The sequence below is a fragment of the Saimiri boliviensis genome, chromosome 14 (assembly GCF_048565385.1).
Source record: "Saimiri boliviensis isolate mSaiBol1 chromosome 14, mSaiBol1.pri, whole genome shotgun sequence".
NCBI classification, from domain to species: domain Eukaryota; kingdom Metazoa; phylum Chordata; class Mammalia; order Primates; family Cebidae; genus Saimiri; species Saimiri boliviensis.
In genome coordinates, this window is record NC_133462.1 from 59,560,920 (window position 1) to 59,578,618 (window position 17,699).

The 17,699-nt window shown below is 47.7% G+C and overlaps 1 protein-coding gene across 1 annotated transcript; it reads right to left on the reverse strand.

Annotated features, from left to right (window-relative positions):
• Nucleotides 1–1,944: 1,944 nt before the first annotated feature.
• Nucleotides 1,945–13,729, reverse strand: FCAMR (Fc alpha and mu receptor). Its single transcript, XM_074385100.1, has 8 exons — nucleotides 13,582–13,729; nucleotides 13,364–13,497; nucleotides 10,354–10,414; nucleotides 8,772–8,915; nucleotides 6,103–6,441; nucleotides 4,360–5,125; nucleotides 3,617–3,735; nucleotides 1,945–2,633 (listed from the first exon to the last, which is right to left on the reverse strand). The coding sequence occupies exons 2-8, from the start codon at nucleotides 13,400–13,402 to the stop codon at nucleotides 2,473–2,475; spliced, it is 1,629 nt and encodes a 542-aa protein (XP_074241201.1). The 5' UTR covers nucleotides 13,403–13,497; nucleotides 13,582–13,729; the 3' UTR covers nucleotides 1,945–2,472.
• Between the last annotated feature and the right edge of the window lie 3,970 nt (nucleotides 13,730–17,699).

The following is a 17,699-nucleotide window of genomic DNA, read 5'->3' on the forward strand; positions in this document are numbered from 1 at the left end:
TGGCTTAGTGCAGGGACTGGCAGATTCTGGCTCAAGAGCCAAATCCAGCCTACCTCCTGTTTTTGGAAATAAAGTTTTATGGGAATACAGCCAAGGTCATGTGTTTCTGGACTGCCTGGCTGCTTTTGTGCTGCAATGGCAGAACCGAGTCGTTGCCGCAGAGACTGTATGACCTGCAAAGTCTAAAACATTTACCATCTGGCCCTTTACCGAAGAGTTGGCCAACCCCTGGTTTAGTGCATCAGGCTTCCCCAAACAAAGAGTGATGTGAGGCACTCCAGCCTGAGAGATGCTTCACTGAAACACAATAGTCCAACACAGCTGGGAAACACACAGAATGTCCCCACCCCAAGGGGTGAAAACCCCCGGTGCTTCACAATCCACCTTCATATAGTAAAGGCTCTGAAAGATCCTGCTAGAAGAATGTTTGTTGTTTCTCAGCATTTCCAAAACTTCATTAATGTACCAAACCTCCTTTTCCTCAGAATGTCTTTTCACGTCCTGAGAATCTAGCATTAGAAATATTCTGAGTCCTGGGCACATCCCTGCCACAAATGAGAACCAATTCCTGGAAATGACCATTAAACGGTCTATGCATGAGCCTAAGCGAGAGAGAGAGAGAGAGAGAGAGAGAGAGAAATAAGCGAGCCTTTAGAGCTTTACACAGGATGGGACTTAACTGGATACCTAGACCATAAATCCAAGCAACGTCCGGCAACCCAGAACCAGCTGTGGAGGTGGCTGCTGCAAGTGGCCTCGGCTAAAGTACACACCTGGCCGGGCCTGCTTTCTCACCAGCTGAATGGGGTCCATGGTGACTGTCCTATCTCCATTACAGGTTTTTTTGGGGCAGGTCACCGAGTAAGTAAACAGGAAAATAGTCTTGAGGGATGACTGTGGTATCCTTGATTTTTGACAATGAGTTTTGCTTTGGTGCATTGCTCAGCAATGGTGAAATGAAAAAGGCCCCAAACCAAGGGCACAAGTTCTTTTTGCTACTCCTCACGGCGCTATAACTAACTGGGTTAGTCTGGTGACTTTAACCCTACCTGTTCTTAACCCTGCTGGGCCTCATGTCCCTTGCTTCTAGACTGAGGGTTTTAGACTAGTTAATCTCTAAAGATCCGTTAGCTCTGAGATTCTGTGATTCCACGTGGTTAGATGTGTACCACTTCCCTCCTTACCCACAACAGCAGGTTCCTCTCACAGGCCATGAAACCTGCAAGAAATCTTGATTTTCTTGGTACGGTGTCTAAGTTCAGAACCAGGCATGTGGAGGTATTACTGAAGGATTTCTGGGCTGCTGACAGCTTAGAAGGTAGGGCTGAGCTTTCTGGAAATGTCTACCTGGCAATTCTCATCTGGATATTGGAGCATATCTTTCCTTTCTGCCTCCACTGCTCAGGCTGCTCTATCCAACAATGGAGCCCAGACAGCTTGCCAGTGGATCTGGCAAAAGAAAAGAGTGGGTGAGATTCCTGCAAAGACAGTGGGGCCGAGTGTGGAGCGTAAGTTCCCTGACAGGCATGAGAAGATGTAGTTACAGGGCAGAATCCACATAAAGTTCTTCTCTTTCGTCTCCCACCTCACCCCCCAAAACCATCTTCCAGCTTCACCAACAGTCCTCCATATCAAGGATTTATAAGCAGCTGAACAAGAGGGGCTTTATAGAGAAAGCAGGAATCTACTGAAAATACCCGGCTCCTCCATGAATGTAGGAAAATCCCAGAAAACCTTGGCTGGGTCAAAAGGTCTATGGCACAATAAGCCTGGGTCTAAAGGGGGCGGGATGACGTGAGGCAAGGCTGTTTGCTCTTTCGGTCTCGGTGTGGAAACTGCCTGCCTGTGGGGTCATCTAGAGGATTCCCAAAAGGAGGGGCAGAAGCCCAGGGGGACCCAGAGCTCTTGCATGGGCAGAGTGCCCAAAGGCCATTGAGCCCCCAAGTCAGTCAATCAGCCACAGGTATTTATTGGGGTCCTATGAGTTGGAAGTTCTCTGGGGGATATTATGAGATGAATAAAACACAATTACTGCCCTAAAGAAGCTTAGAATCTCCGTGAGAAGGCAAGGCTGGTACACTTAAATATAATTAAATGTGAGTGCTAACAGTAGTCAGAAAAGGGGCCCCCAGCAAAGGCTGGGTGTGATGACAGAGGACTTGTCACTTTCTGCACTGATTGGGAGCCCCTTCTATTTTCAAACATTCAGGAATGGAAATTTCACGCTTTTCCTTGGTGACCTCTTCCAGTGTTTCATACACCTTTCTTGAAGTCTCCTTTGAGTCAGATTGTGACCTTGGATATGGACAGTGCTTGACTTTCTTGCGCCCACGGATGGCCAGCCTTTCTTCCTTGGGTGGAGCCCCAGCTGCGGAAAGGTGGAGGAAGGATGATGGAAAGAGGCTAGGGTCCTGAAGGGCTTTCATGTTGGTCCTCCTTCCACGGTGACTGAGCAGTTCATCTTTCCGTCCCTCAGGGTCCTGGATTCCTCTCTGGGGCAGTCAGGCTGGTCCCAGTGGGGAGAGAGTCATCCTGAAGCGTCTTTCTTTTCACATGGGGCAGCTGGTCTGGTTGGAGGTTCACTGCCAGAACACGTGTCATCTGAATCAGGGTGACTCTTTCTGCCTCCTGAGCTGCAGGAACACAGAATAGACTGTGAGGGTTCTGGGTACGGACAGCACTGACTTTGATTTCCTAAGAAGCACTCCCACACACTGCAAGTTTTCAAGCACTTCCTGACACAGGGTCAATGGAGTCCTCGTTTGTTAGGCTAAGCCAGTCTAACCCTGATAGGACCCGGACTTCAGGACCTGAGTCTGAGAACCTTAGCCTCCTCCACTAGCTGCCAGAAAAATCTCACCCTTTCTTTACTAGGTCTACATATCACAGAGCTCTCACTTTAAGAGTATTTACACCTGGGCACATTACTGTCGGAGAATTTCAGCAGGGCCATGCAGAAGAGGGCAAATGTGAGGTTTGATCACAGGTCTGGGTCCTGCACTCCTGCTCTCTGCTGCGAGGGTTGCTTATGTTGCTTATGGTTAACATGGGCATCACAGCCTTTGTAATCCCCCAGGAGCTTCTCCTTATGCTCTGGAATGCCATTGACACATAAGTACAGAGATGAATTCCCATTTTATTGATTAAAAACCAAGGCAGGTTGGGTGGGGTGGCTCATGCCTATAATCCCAGCACTTTGGGAAACCAAGGATCACCTGATGTCAGGAGCTCGAGATCATTCTGGCCAACACTGTGGAAACCCATCTCTATTAAAAATACAAAAATTAGCAAGGCATGGTGGTGAACACCTGTAGTCCCAGCTACTTGGGAGGCTAAGGCAGAAGAATTGCTTAAACCTGGGAGGCAGTGAGCTGAGATCACACCACTGCACTCCAGCTTGGGGAACAGAGAAGACTCTGTCTCAAAAAAAGAAAAGAAAAAAGAAAAAGATAAAGAAAAGAAAAGAAACCGAGGCCAAGAATGATTAAATGGCTCAGCCTAGAATTTAGCTCTTTTGCATTGAAAAGTCCTGGCAGGACTCTATCCCTACCCAGCCCTGAGGGTATCAGGTGGGAATCAGAACTCCTCCGTCTAGCCTTGGGGCTACTCAACTCACAGGTCTTCCTTCTCCGGAGCTTCCTTTGCAATAGAACCAGAGCCATAAGCATAAATAAGCCCAGCAACGTAGAGACGGGAGCCAGTGTCCAAGAGTTGCTTTCATCTTCTGCAAAAGCACTGGAGTCGGGAAGATGGAAAGAGCACAGGAGAGAGGAGGTTGGAGCTGGGCAGAAGATTAAAGACCATTTGCCCATGGCTTCCTTTTACAGGTGGGGAAGCTGAGGCCAGAGCAAGGGGTTAGCCCTGCTTTCCATGGCTAATGAGTGGCAGAGCTGGGACTAGAACTCTGTCTTCAGGCTTTCAAGCCTGAATCTTTTTCTCTCTTCCACCCATCTGTACGTGGACCCCATGATGCCTCCCAGTGAGAAGAGGACTGGGTGGGAGCCAGGGACTCCAGCCTCAGCACTGGGCCCTGGCACAGCCTTCCCTTGTGTTTTCAGCGCATCACCCCCTCTCTCCAGAGCTCCTATTCTTCATCTTTAAAACCAGAAAGTCCTGAGGAAGCTTCCAGCCTAAATATTGTCTTTCTATCATTTAGATTTCACTTGAAAACCACATGGAGATACTCAGGGAATGTTCTCACAGCAAGACCCTTTGAGTGAGGGAGGGCATCTGATGCGTATGTCACTGTCTTATGGGTACAAAGGGAGAGAAGTGAGCAGGGGGAGAGGGGCCTCCCTTGCATGCCAGGGATGAGGCAGACGTGGGGCCCCTGACCCGGAGAAGGTGCCTGGGGGTTACCTCTTCACAGAAGACTCCTTGCCAGGGGGCCTCCAGGGTCCTACTGCCAGGGCCTGGCTCGGCGTTGCTTGGGAACCTCTGTCTCCAGGGGCAGCATCTAGGTCCCCTGCAACGCTTCCTTCCCCAGATGCTGCCTCTATGCTGGCGGTTCCCAAAGTCCACACGCCTGCAGCTGGAGTTGTTTCTCCCATGGGGCCCAGAGATTGTTGCCTAGAAACACTGGTTTCTAAGCAACATTGTGGGAGGATTTCCCAGCCCAAAGTTTCTGAGACCGGAGCTGGTGGACTAACGGTTCCTAGGGCCTTTTTGGCTGCTTCAAGAGCTATCCTGACCCTCTCTGTGTCCTCCCTTGGCCTGTTGACCTTGGTGGTTGTCATCTCCCTCCCATCTTTGCTGGCTCTAGCCTTGTTTGTCACCGAGCTCCTGGTGCTGCCCCAAACACCTTCCGTTGTATTGAACATTCTGCTTCTGCTTTCTGAAGGTGGACTCTCTGCAATGGGAGCTGGTGCTTTGGCAGAACCCTCTGCCCAGCTGCCTGTCCCTGGAGCTGCTGGCCTGGTTGCTCCTGAGGTTTGTTTTCCCTTAGCTGAAGCTCTGGTCACGCTGGTTCCTGGAGCTGAAACAACTGTGTTCCATGATGTCCTCTGTCCTAAGGTCTGGGTTGTTCCTGGGGTCCATCTGTTGGCCACTGCAGACGCTGTTCCATAGGATCTCATGGGGAGCTCCCCAGCAGCTGGAGTGGCTGTGGGGAGGGTGCTGGAGGGACCTGTGGGAGGGAGGGACAGCAGAGGGAGGCCACATGGGAAGGCTGGCAGGCCATCCATTGGATTTGGCAAAGGACACCAGATTTAAAATATGGAATGCAACCTCACTAAGAGATGCAGCCTTTGGCTAACAGGCTGGATAAAATAAAACATTGGGAAATGTTTTATTCTCCAGTCTGTGGCAAACATTCTCTAGTCTGTGGCAGACACTGACATGTTACGTTCCTATGTCCTTCTCCCAGGCCCACATATTTTCTCTCCAGCTGCCTCGGATCCTTACGCTGCATTCTCCAGAGGCCCACAGCCCAACAGATACTGCTCTTCAAAAGAGACAAAAGAAACACTCCAGTTCCAGCAGAGTAGTCAGTTGCAAAAGGTGGCTGGAGAGCAGCATGTGATAGAACTAACCTGCTCTCAGGATGCCTCCTGTCATGCTGTCTCCTCTGCCAAGTGGCCTTTCACAGCCTGGATGCCCTTCCTATGCTCTGGGTGCCTGACCTGGGATCAGCAACCGGAACCTGCAGCAGAGGGACTAGGCCAGGGAGCTGGCAGGTGTCTGCTGAGGGGCCCAGCAAGCATCCGTGCGAGGGCGAGCCCAGTTGCAAGTTTTCTGTCTCGCCTGTCACACCTTCTCTGCAGTGCTGTCGCGTCTCTGCATGTCTGAACACGGAGCTATCAGGATCCTAAGAAGCCACACTATCCCACTCTTGGAACCATCACCAAATACGTATTTCATGACATTTGGGGGAATCGGGTGGGAGAGCATACAAGTGTTCTCTGGGGAAGTTTTTCCTAATATCCCCCTTTCTGTTGAAGGCAGCCTTCTTCTGAAATGAAAGCCTACTTCTTAAAGTCTTTGCCTTGCCCCAGCTTTCCACCATCACTCCCCTAATCTTTCAAGCCCTTTTCGGGTGCCGAGCCTTCTCTCTCACTTTCTCCTTCAAGCATCAAGCTTGGCCCCTCAGCCACAAGCTCATACCTGCCGAGACGGTCAGACTCATGCTAAAGAACAGCAGGTTGTTTTCATCTCCAATGCCGCAGAGGTAGCATCCGACGTCCTCCGGGGACAGCTGGGACAGCCTCACCACAAACAAGCCCCTCTGTGGAAAGTCTGTGAGGGCCACGCGGTCACGATAGCGATGGTGGATGTAGTGGTTGGTGGACACGATGGTCTGGCAGATCCATCTTGAGGGCCCCAGACGGCACCAGTACTTCCTCTGGTGCCTGTTGACAGATGAGGGGGCATAATGGCACTGGATGGTGACAGCTCCTCCAGGATCCCCAGACACCAGCCTTGGGCCCTTCAATGCATTTGCAGCTGCAGACAGAGAAGGGAGTCAAAGGAGAGGAGTGGTGAGCATAGTCACTGTTTGGGGAGTCACAAGCTCTGAACTCTGCCAGAATTAGGGGTCAGGTCAGAAAATGCCACGGTGAATATGGAGGAGAATCAATATAGAAATGGCAGAGTTCAGTCACTGGGAAAGTAGACATTGCCCCAAGGTATGGAAGATGAAAACGTAATCATAATCTTACCCACTATTTAGCTAACACTTACCCTGTGCTATCCTGCTCCATCCAGAGCCTGGGTTCCCCTGTGCTCCAATGCAGATGTTTAAAAAGATGCCATCTAAGCACATGTAAGAGGGCTGAGACCACATCTGACACTCAATCACTCCTCACTGTAGATTTAGACAATGCAGCCCAAATCGTGCCACCAATGATAACATTAGATGGTAATTTATCATTAAAAGACAAAAATATTCACAATTATAAACAAGAACCCTTTCAGGACAACAGTGATGATTCCCTGATGGAAGGGCTCTGGTTTGCATGGAATGTGAAAGAGAGATGCTAAACAGTAAGAACCTATTAATGTACCTTTCATCTGCAAAAGAGCAGGGGTCCCGAAACACAAGAATCTTGTTCTGCTTGGTGGGTACCTATCTGGACCAGTGGTTGCAAAAGTTTTCACACTAGTCACTTTTCCATAGAAACAGAAACAACCAACTGCCACCATATAAGCACAGATGAGCAGTCCTGAGAATGTATCTGCTTGGCAACAGGCATAAGGACAATTTGTAGTTGAACCACATATATGGCCAGCTTCCTGGATGACTGAAATGTGACGGGGTGTAAGCAGACACAAAGTTTATTCTTTCTCTCACTGCCTCTCCATACCTTCTCCGTGGACTTCTCTGCTCCTTGATGAAATCTGAGGCATCATCTCATGTATCCAATCTCTCTTGGATAATAAAAGCCCCACCTAGTCTAAAATTATACATCTAGCCTGGTACAGTGAAAGATTACAACTCCAACCTCTTGCCCAATTGAAACCTTTCTCTTTCTCCTAGTGGGGCTTGAAGCCTGTTATGGAGGACGGGGCATGCTTGGTGGGAGATGGTTGGGTCATGGAGATGGACCCCTCGTGAATGGGTTAGGACTACACCCTTGACGCTAATTAAGTTATTTCTTAATTAGTTCATGTGAGATCTGGGGCCTCCCTCCACCCCTTCTCTTCCTCCCCCTCTTGCCATGTGCTGTACTGCTCCTGCTTTGCCTCCCCCATGAGCAAACGCTCCCTAAATCCTCAGCAGAAGCCAAGCAGATACCGGCACCATGCTTCCTGTAAAGCCCGCAGAAACATGAGCAAAATTCAACTTCTTTCCTCTGCAAATAACCCAGTCTCAGGTATTCCTTTATAGCGCCGTAAAAATGGCCTAATATAATCTTATTGCCAGGAGCAGTTAAATAGTTTGTGGGTGCCAGTGCAAAACCAAAGTGCAGGACTTCTTGTTCAAAAGTTATCAAGAATTTCAAGATGGCAACGGCAGAGCATTGAGCCAAGTGCCTTCTGAGTATGGGGTCCTGTGAGACTGCACGGGCCTGCGAAATCTACCTTGCTGCCTCTTATGTGTGTATTCAGGTCTAATTACATGAAGAGTAGAGGCTGTAAATGTTATGGCTGTACTGATACTCACTGCAAGTTTAATTAAACAACACACCCCAAACCATGCCACTAATGGGAAAGTTAAATTACCATTTAAATTTACCAATTGTGAATATTTTAAATATTCACAATTACAAACAGGGGCCATTTCAGGACATCAGTGATGATGCCCTGATAAAGTGTTCATGTCCCAGATTTCAGGAATTCTCCTGATCTACATGTGGCACATTTGAGAGGGGCACAGTTCCATTAATCAGCAGGATGGGGTAATCTGACTTCATAGCAGAAAGCTAATTAAGAATCCTTAATCAACCCTTGCAATGCACATAAGTTTTTATTAATATCATAGTTAAGAAGCAATACCTTAAGGATTCATTTGATAGATCACTGACTGGTAGCTCTTTGTTACACATCATAATTACACATTGGGAAATTTTATATTAACTACCTGCGGGAATTCAAGACCAGGCCGGTATTTTAGAGTCAATGTGTGCCCACCTGAGGACCCTGATGCCAATTCTCTGCCTATCCATGGAGGTGGGTGCCCCGGCTCTCAATCCGTCACTGTTACTCAGCAGTTAGTTGTCTATCGCTATGGTGTCTATTACGAGAGGCTAGGACTGCCTAGAGCTGTAGGGAGCCTGACTTGGTCTGAGAGGTCTGAGGTCTGAGGTCGGACAAAGGAAGGGTAGGGGTTGTACCTGCGAAGGAGCTCCCCTCCCGCCAGCAGAGGGGTGAAGAAGGCATGAGCGTTCCCGTGGCCTGGAGATGGGTCCTGGAGGGGAGAGGGCCCTCCCACAGCCCTCTGAGATGGGGTCTTTTTTGTGGAAGGGCAAAAGAAGAACCTGCAGCAAAGGGAGGAGACGGGTCATCAGCGGCCATCCATGTGTCCGCAAAGGCAACCACAGAGGAAGATGCAAACAGCCAGCTCCAAACCCCTGCCAGATCAGAGAGCTCCAGGCCATCCATCAAGTCAGAGCTCCCTGCCCTCCTGCAGCTCCTCCTTCCCACTGCTACCACCCTGCTGGGGTCTCAGGCAGTAGCTGCCTAGATGGGGAGGAAAGAAGGGTGGGGAAGAAGGAAAGCAGCAACCACACCCTCTTCCTGGACTGCAGGCCTGAGGGGGGATGAGAGCGTATACCTTTAAATGAAGATTAAAGTGCTGACCAAAGTATTTAACTGGAAACTTAAAATTATCAAATTTAGAACATTTGAGACTTAAGCCAATTAATTTAGAACCATTACTTAGCAAAAAAAAATCATAGCCCTGCCTCAGTTGTCATTTGGGGCAGGGGAAGCCTGCTCTTACAAAAAAATTTTAAAACGGAGAGCAGGAGATTAAAGAGGTGGTGTGATTTTATCACGCAGAGTGCTTACTGAAATATCGGCTACATTTGATTCATTGAAACTTTGGTTTGTTTTTAAGCCAATTGTCAAACCTTTTTTTGGGGTATTATCATAGAATTTCCATTCCTTCATTAATTTATTCAGTCACTATTTTTTAAGCATCTACTTGGGACTAGTTTCTAGGTGCTGGGTACTCTCGGCACATACTCACTATATTCCTCAATGGCTCCCTATTACTATCAGAATGAAATCCAGCTACTACAGCATGAAGACAGGGCCACTTGTCATCTGAGCCTGGCTTGTACCTGGCCAGCTTTACCATATAGCACATTTTTAAAGGCGAGGGCCTTTAGGACAGCGCTCCTGCCTTTCATTTATCTTGTCCCCAGTGTCTGGCACATGTTGAACTCCTCTTCGTAAATGTGTGTTGAATAAATAAGTAAATGAATGAATATAATTATTTATTTGCCTATGTAGTTTCTTTGAACTCAGAGCAGAGCAGGGTCTTCCTCTTTATGTCCCTGGTGCTGGGCCTGGCACTTCAGTGTCTGCAGAATGAGTGGTCAGGAAACACTCCTCCTTCTGTGCTTTGCATGCCCTAGAACCCTGGTCTTGAAAATTCAGCTGACTTTTAGTCATCAATTAAATGCAAGAGAGCAGGGGGAAGGGGACTATCAAAACAGACTATTCAAGGCAAGCTTCTGCTCACGGCAAGCTTCTGCTCTCTCGTGTGGACCCCTGCAACCCTCATTCCTCCTGGGCCCACATCTGACCACTCTCCGGGTCCACTGCATGACCCTGGATCCCAGGAAAGAAGCTGTGGATATGCCCAAACTGTGCTGAATGTCGCTGTAGCGCCTGCTAGGAATCTCTGCAGCCTGAAAGACTCAGGTCTGGTTTTGCAAGCCCTGAACCTGGGCTGGGTGTGGAACTCACCTTGTAGCAGGCACAGCATGAGGAAGAAGGGCATTTTCCATCCCGCCCTCCTGCTGGTGACCTGCAAAAAACACTGTAAATGAAATGAGGCCTGAGAGAAGCTGGGTGAGAGGTGACGGGACTTGAGAGAACAAGCATCTTCTCACCCCGGGATCTTGGTTTGCTTGGTACAGGAGCTGGGTTGCAGATATCTGAGAGTAAAACAAGCACTTCCCTCCCTGAGAAAGCATGACCTTATCCTCACCCTCCTAAGCATGCACCTTTGGGTCATGTCCACAAGGTTAAAATGTCACTTACCCTTGAGGGTTCTGTGTTCAGAAGAGGTGAAACTCCCTCTGTAGGATTCTAGCCCGGGCACCCACTTGCCAGCCTGGAGCTCTGGGTTTGTGGAGAGCACCGTGTAGTGGAAAGACCACGTTTGAACTCCAAACTCTAGTTGGAACTGTGGGACCTTGGAGAGTGAGGCTCAGGGATTTGTTTCCTCTCCAGGGGAATATGACAGAATCTGTATGGCGTTGTTATACAACTTAAGTGAGATCTTGGTAAAGTGCCGGCCATGAGCCAGCTTCTGCTCCTCTCCTCACGGTTTCCTGTTTGCAGAAGGGGAGTCGATTTTTTTCAAGGGAAGATTTCTGTTTCACTGTTAGTGTGCCTCTGGTCAGTAACAGGGAGTTAAAAATTAAATCTCAGGCCAAGTAGCTCTCTGCACTAGGGTGCTGTTCTGTTTCTTCTCCAAACTTCTAGAAGGTCCTCTCTGTCCCCGCATTCATGCTGACCTTCGCTCCACTCTGTTCTCTCCCACTGGTCTGGGGAGCTTCCAGAGGGGATGGCTTTGGGTTTCATCCTTCTACCTTCAGGCTCTCAAACAGGATCTAGCACATTGTAAGAGTGCAATGCACAGCTATTGTGAACAGTAACTCTCCTCTCTTTTAGTGGACACTACACCGATCACAACTCAATGGTCTTTCACTGCTTGCTGATTAAAAAGACAGAGATTGTGGCTGCGTGCTGTGGCTCACTCCTGTAATCCCAGCACTTTGGGAGGCCCAGGTGGATGGATCACAAGGTCAGGAGTTCAAGACTAGCCTGACCAAGAGCGTGAAGCCCTGTCTCTACTAAAAATACAAAAATTAGCCAGGCATGGTGATGTGCACCCATAATCCCAGCTACTCAGGAAGCCGAGGCAGGAGAATTGCTTGAACCCGGGAGGCAATGGTTGCAGTGAGCCAAGATCGCACCATTGCACTCCAACCTGGCCACAGAGCGAGACTCCATCTCAAAAAAAAGATAGAGATTGTGCATTAGTGCATTATACTTCTTTTGTATTCCCCAGAGAGTATTCATGGATGCTTTTTGATTGAATCTACTCTTTGCATCTATCCATTCTTCTGTTTCCGGGACCTATAGATTTTTTAAAAAGCAAACTAAAGTTAGCCATTGTGTTTTTCTTCCTACTCTAATATGTTCCTCATTAATGTTAATGACAGGCGCTAACAGTCAACGGTTTGGCCCATGGGCAGAAACCCCCTCACTCCCCAAACAGTTTAAGCCACGCAAAGCCACTGGGCAGCTTGGGACACGGGTTGTGCAGGAGGGAATCACAAAGAGGAACAGGAAACCGGGGGAAAAAGAAGGCAGAAGAAGTAGGAGAAGGGGTAAAGAAAAGGAAAGGCGGGAGGTGAGAGAAGGAAAAAGGGAAGAGAGAGGAGAGAAGAAAAGCAGAGAGTCCATGGGGTGGCCCTGTCAGGTGAGCTGTCCCCTCAGCGTTGCTCTGCCCAGCCCTCTCCACTAAGCCCTTTGCTTGCTCTATCCAGTTTGAGCCCCAAGAGTGGCCAGATCTTTAAAGATCCATAGGCCCTTTACGCCTCCTTCTGTGCCTTCCCTCCAGCAAGCCCCCTAGCTTGGGCACTGTGATGGCGGTCTCAGACCTCTCCCTGCCTTGCAGAGCTTCCTTCTGCAATCATCTCAGTCCGTAAATAAGATCCAGCAGACTCTTACAGAGACTCTCCCAGGGGGTTCCTGCACCTAACTCACAATTTGATTAATATTTGCCAAGTCTCGGCTGATTCTGGGGCTGGCACCCAGGCTCCCCCCTGGCAAATTTTTCTAAAACGTTAGGTGCTGACACAGCACATGTTGAGGCCGAAGTCTCAGCATCACACCATCCAGTTTTTCTGAAGCCACCGGTGCAACAGTTTCTGGGCTTCAGGAAGAAAAGCCGCCTCCATGGGGCAATGAGGAAGCAGGACTATGAGATAAAATGTTTCCAGGGAATTAATCACCTTTGATTGGAGGTTGGAAGGATAATATTCAATGGAATGTCTCCAAGTCACCCTCTCTGCCAATGACCTTCAGAAATCCTTTCTCCAGGAGACGGAGTCATAATTCAGTAGCCTGGGACCACAAGCCTCTGGGACTGCACACTGCATTTTAGGGGATGAGACCACATGAGGGGACTTTCTTGTCCCTCTTGTCTTGCTGGGAAGAGCATGTACCTCACCTCAGCTTCAGCATAGGCTGCAGTATGACTTCCCAGATCCCTACTGGCCCTCTGAGCCTCAGTTCACTCCTATCCCCTCTCTACATCCCATGGGCAGCAGAAAAGAAAGGAAGGCATCAGTGTGATATACAGAAGAGAGCACGGTACCAGGACTCAGAAGCTGCAGCAGCCTCAGGCTGATACAATAACTTGGCCAATGTTCGGTTCCTCTCCCCTAAAGAAGAGCTTTGCCTGCATGTTCTCCATGTCTCTTCTTTCTCTAATGTTTTTTGGTTCTAAATTACCCAGGACTTCTATGGAGCCATGCATTCTGGTGAGAGTGAGCAGAATAGTAGGGAGCTGAGAGAGAGCCCCTGTGTCCTGGACTCCAGAATCCTTCCCTGGCTTCCTGGGCAGGAGCCCACCTGCTCTGGGGAGGGCATTGAGGAGCATGTGTGACAGCTATGGCTTCAATTCACCCCCCACATTCAGAGGCAAGACCCCAACCTCCAGGATAGAGCCTCATTTCACCTTTTGTTCTCTGGACTTCACTGTGGCTTCTGCATCCATCGCAGTCTGTAAATAAGATCCAGGTGGACTTTTCTTCTCCTTATGAGATGCAGGTGTTTGGATGTCCTCTACTTCCTTTTCTTTAAACCTGGAGACTGAGAAGTCAAGGCAATATGTCAAAAATCAGCTTGAGCTAGCACCAGAAGGTCGGGGTGCAAGGCGTAGCTCTGCTACTCAACTCAAGTCACTTCTCTCTGGATTTTATTATTTATAAGAGGAGGCCAGTTCTAATCCCTTGTTGTTCTTACTGTCACTTATTCCTGAAAAACCTTTCCAGAAGTGGCAACAGTAGCTTCAAGAAAAAAAACACTGATCCATGTCCTTCCTCCTCACGTGTCCCCTCTAGTTCGGGGTCCCAGACTATTTAGCGTGCCCCAGCTTATTGGCCCATTCAGGCATCTCCCAGACAAGTGATGCAACAGCCTGGGCATGAAGACAGGGAAAATGCAAAATTCAGGAGAGGAATTCCCCTGTCATTTGGCTGGCAGCTGGTGCCCTCCAGCTGAACTGGCTCCTCCAACTCTCATAGAGAAGCTTGGGTCACTGACTTTGGCTCAATGGCATGAGCTGGTGGTTACTAATTCATGTCCCTGACAAAGCACAATGCAGTAAACGAGACAATCTTCATGGAAAGAGGACGTAGAGAAGTGTGGCTTACCCAGATAGATGACACGCTTGAAAAGTACCCCAATATTTCCCTTTGGAAAATAGTTCATGTCTTTTTTTCTCCTTGTAAAAGATGTGATTTTCCAATCTCTGTTGGTCTGAAACTGACATTAAAGTGGCTGGTACAGCTGAAGCACTCAGCAATGAATGGCCCAAGAGGAGTGGGGGCACTGCAAGCTGTAATTAGGGACCCTCACTAGGACCCCTGATAAATATGATAATACAGCACCTCTGGGCCAGTTAGAAAGGGAAATGCTTCCTTAAGAATAAATTCAGTTGGTATATTGTGTAATTTGCTGTGGCCATAGATGGCAGCATGTGTTCTCCATGCATTTCCCTTTCCAAATTTGAAGGCAGATTGAGGGTAGAAACTGAGTCACTGAAAGCAGTAGAAGAGGAAGAAAAACAACTCTATGGGGTGCTTGGAGTTCGGCGGTGACAGGGCAATTGTGCACTCGTGTGTGCTGGTGACTGTGTGCACAGCTGTGTGTGGTACTCTCCGAGGATTTAGTCAGCAGCTTCCAGTGCTAGAGCTGCAGATCTTCACCTCCGTCCACAGCCTCTCATAGTAATTAAAATACATCTACAGTGTGAATGGTATCTCCTTAGTAATGGTGTTCTTGAGCAGTGCACAACCTGAAGAACTGTATACAGCGGCCCTGCCTTCAGAGACTCATTTCTAGAAATGAGTGACCCTCATGTAGGTGGTAGAGAGGTGGCTAATGCCTGGTGAGATTCTCCCCTTCCACTTCTTATGGAGCAGTATAGTGTCATTTTTGATTGCCCGGACTCTGGACTCAGATTTCCTGCTCCTCTCAGTTAAGATGTCAGTTCTACTTTTTACTGGGAAAATGACATGGGTCAGGTTACTTTTTCTCCTTAAACCTAGTTTTCCTCATCTGTTAAACAGGAGAAAATAACACCTACCTCATAGAGCTATTATGTGGATTAACTGTGATAATCCATATAATTCAAAGTTCCTAGCATGCAATTAATTTTCATTAAACATTAGCTGAGAATATTAACTTGGCTTATAGCAAAAGGAGCCAGTGTCTTATCATGATCGAACGCTCAAAAAAAACCCCTTGAGGTTTTTCATCTATTCAGGGGTCCCCTCCCTCCCTCTCCTCCCTTCCCTCCCTCCCTTCCTTCCTTCCCATCATTTGGGCATTTAAAAGATTAAAAATTAATCAATTTGTCAAGGACACTTCTGAATTAAATTTATATTCTTAAGTAAATATTTGTCAGATTTTCACCATTTTGTAAATATTGCTGCCATTTGCATCCTTAAGGGCATATTTTCCTGTTTTATCTACTTTTGAACACTTTGAAGACCTTTTGATTACAAAAGACATAAATTATAGTAAAGTACGATCAATTGTAACGTGCTGGTCCAGTTTTCAGAGCACTTTCTCAGAGCCACGATGTCCCTTCTCTGAAGCTTTATGGAGGAAACTTCATACTGGCTGCTTTTCTTGGGGGTACAATTGAATTTTCTTACCCAGCACAAAGCCCCAGGGGCTCCTTTACATAGATATATGACAGTGTAACCTTCTGACTTCAGGCCCTAGACTCCGTAATCAGGCTTCAACCAAACGTCAAATCTGGGAAGAGCTTTATCCATTCCCTGTCTTCCAGCTCCCACCTCCAATCCCCCAATCAGCAAATGACTTTATGTGTTAAACATATACACATGAGAATAAAAACTAGCAAAGAGAAAGCTAACCCAAAAAAGGAAAGCCACTTGTGTTGTGAAACAATCCATATGAATCTCTTCCCTCTCCAAAATGTGCTTTCTAATGTGTAATGAAGAGCAGTGGACAGAGGTGCTTTAGGCTCCCACGCGGCTCCCCCAATGCTTTCCCTTTCCTTGATCATGAAAGCTTATCCTTCTCCTTATATGCTATGGCAGCTTTCTGCTCACTCTACCCACTTCGTAAGCTTTTTCTACCCTTGTTGTCTGCTGGAAAGGCACGTTGTTCCTCCTAGCTCAGGTAGAATACGAAGTATTGAAGAAAACATTGTTTTAAAACATCTGCATTTGTAAAAGTCCTTGGTCACTTACTTAGAAACTCACAAAGGAAGGTGAACTATGAGACTTGTCACTTCTCCAAATGACAACAGAAGAAAGTATTTGTATAGCATAAATAATCATTTTATAATGGCATTTAGCAAGCTTTTATAACATCAACCACCATTTACCTGATAACAGAGCTTGCAATTCAACAATATTCAACCCCTAAACGCGGGAGGCATTCCAAAGGCAGTTAGTTGAGTGCTGAGACAGTTTAAGTTCAGGTACAGACTGTTGGTAAAAGCACAGAGTAAATAATCCCAGGAGATTATTTCATAGATGGGAGTATATTAGCCTAAGACTTTAGCTGTAGCTCATTCTAGAATGTTGATATGAATTGCTGCTGGAAAACATGATCAACACCTCTTAGCATAATCTTTTTGGGGTGGCTTGAGTCCGGGAATTGAAATGAATGTGTTTCTTATGGGTTAAGATTATTTTGTTAGGATGCTATTTGGAATATACATTCTCCTGTGATAATGATTCACTGGCAGGATGGAAGGGCTCCCCAAAAAGTTAACTTGCTGCAGAGAAGGCTATTGGTCTCCGTCTCCTGGAAGAATGCTGCTATTTGCAGGGGCTTGGTGTTCGTCTCTGTTGCTGGTAGGTTGAAGGTTTGATAGCAACAGTAACTAACAGTGTTGATTAGTGGGAGCCTATACTGTCTGCTGGGCCCATGCATAGCCTCCCTCCCTCTGTCAGTGCACCTTCCTTAGTGTGTCCACTGTGTTAGCTCCAGAGTGGCCAATGGCTGAAGCTGTCTGATTTTAGAAGGCCAAGCCATCCTGTCTACTTGACAGTTAGTGGCTCTTTCATGGTGGATTCTCTCTGATGAGCATTAGCATATAATACAAAGATCTTCACACTTCCTGCCCACTCCCTTGTCCCTCCGCATTCCACTACCCCTACCTTTCACTCTGTATGTATTCTAACATTAAGCCAGTTTTCCTTTCACACAAAACAGATGACCAGGTGCACTGTCCAAGCTCTGCCCCTTGGGAAGACTTTCTACTACTGACTCTGTCTTTCAAGGCTACGCCTTGTAGAACACCTGCTATCCACTTTCTGCTTGAACTTAGCTACCAAACCAACTCACCTATAAACCAAGCTTGGGTTTTTACCCTATCTGCCACTGGCTATAAAGGATGCTCTTCTGTGGTCCCTTATGAGCCTGGGGAGGGGCACTCGTGCAACAGTGGCAGTTATGAGGGTCTGGGCTGCCTGCTTATGCTGCACGCTGTGCTCCCAGGTCCTTGTGCTTGATCCCAGCTAAAACACTTACAAGTCATGATGAATTGCTGCTGGGTCTGCCTGACCTTAGGACTTGGTGGGTGTAATAACTTTCAGCTCATGATGGGCAGTTCCAGATGCATACTCATCTGGTGTCTTGTGTTCAGGTACTCTGTGTCAACCAGGACTCAGTATCACACCAGCTGTTTTTCAGAAGGCACATGATGCTGCCCGGCAGATGCCATGGCCTTGCCAAAGACCCTTAGGGCACCACATGAGTAGGTAGTGATTCTCCCACTAGGACTTGCCGTTAGCTCTGCACAGCGT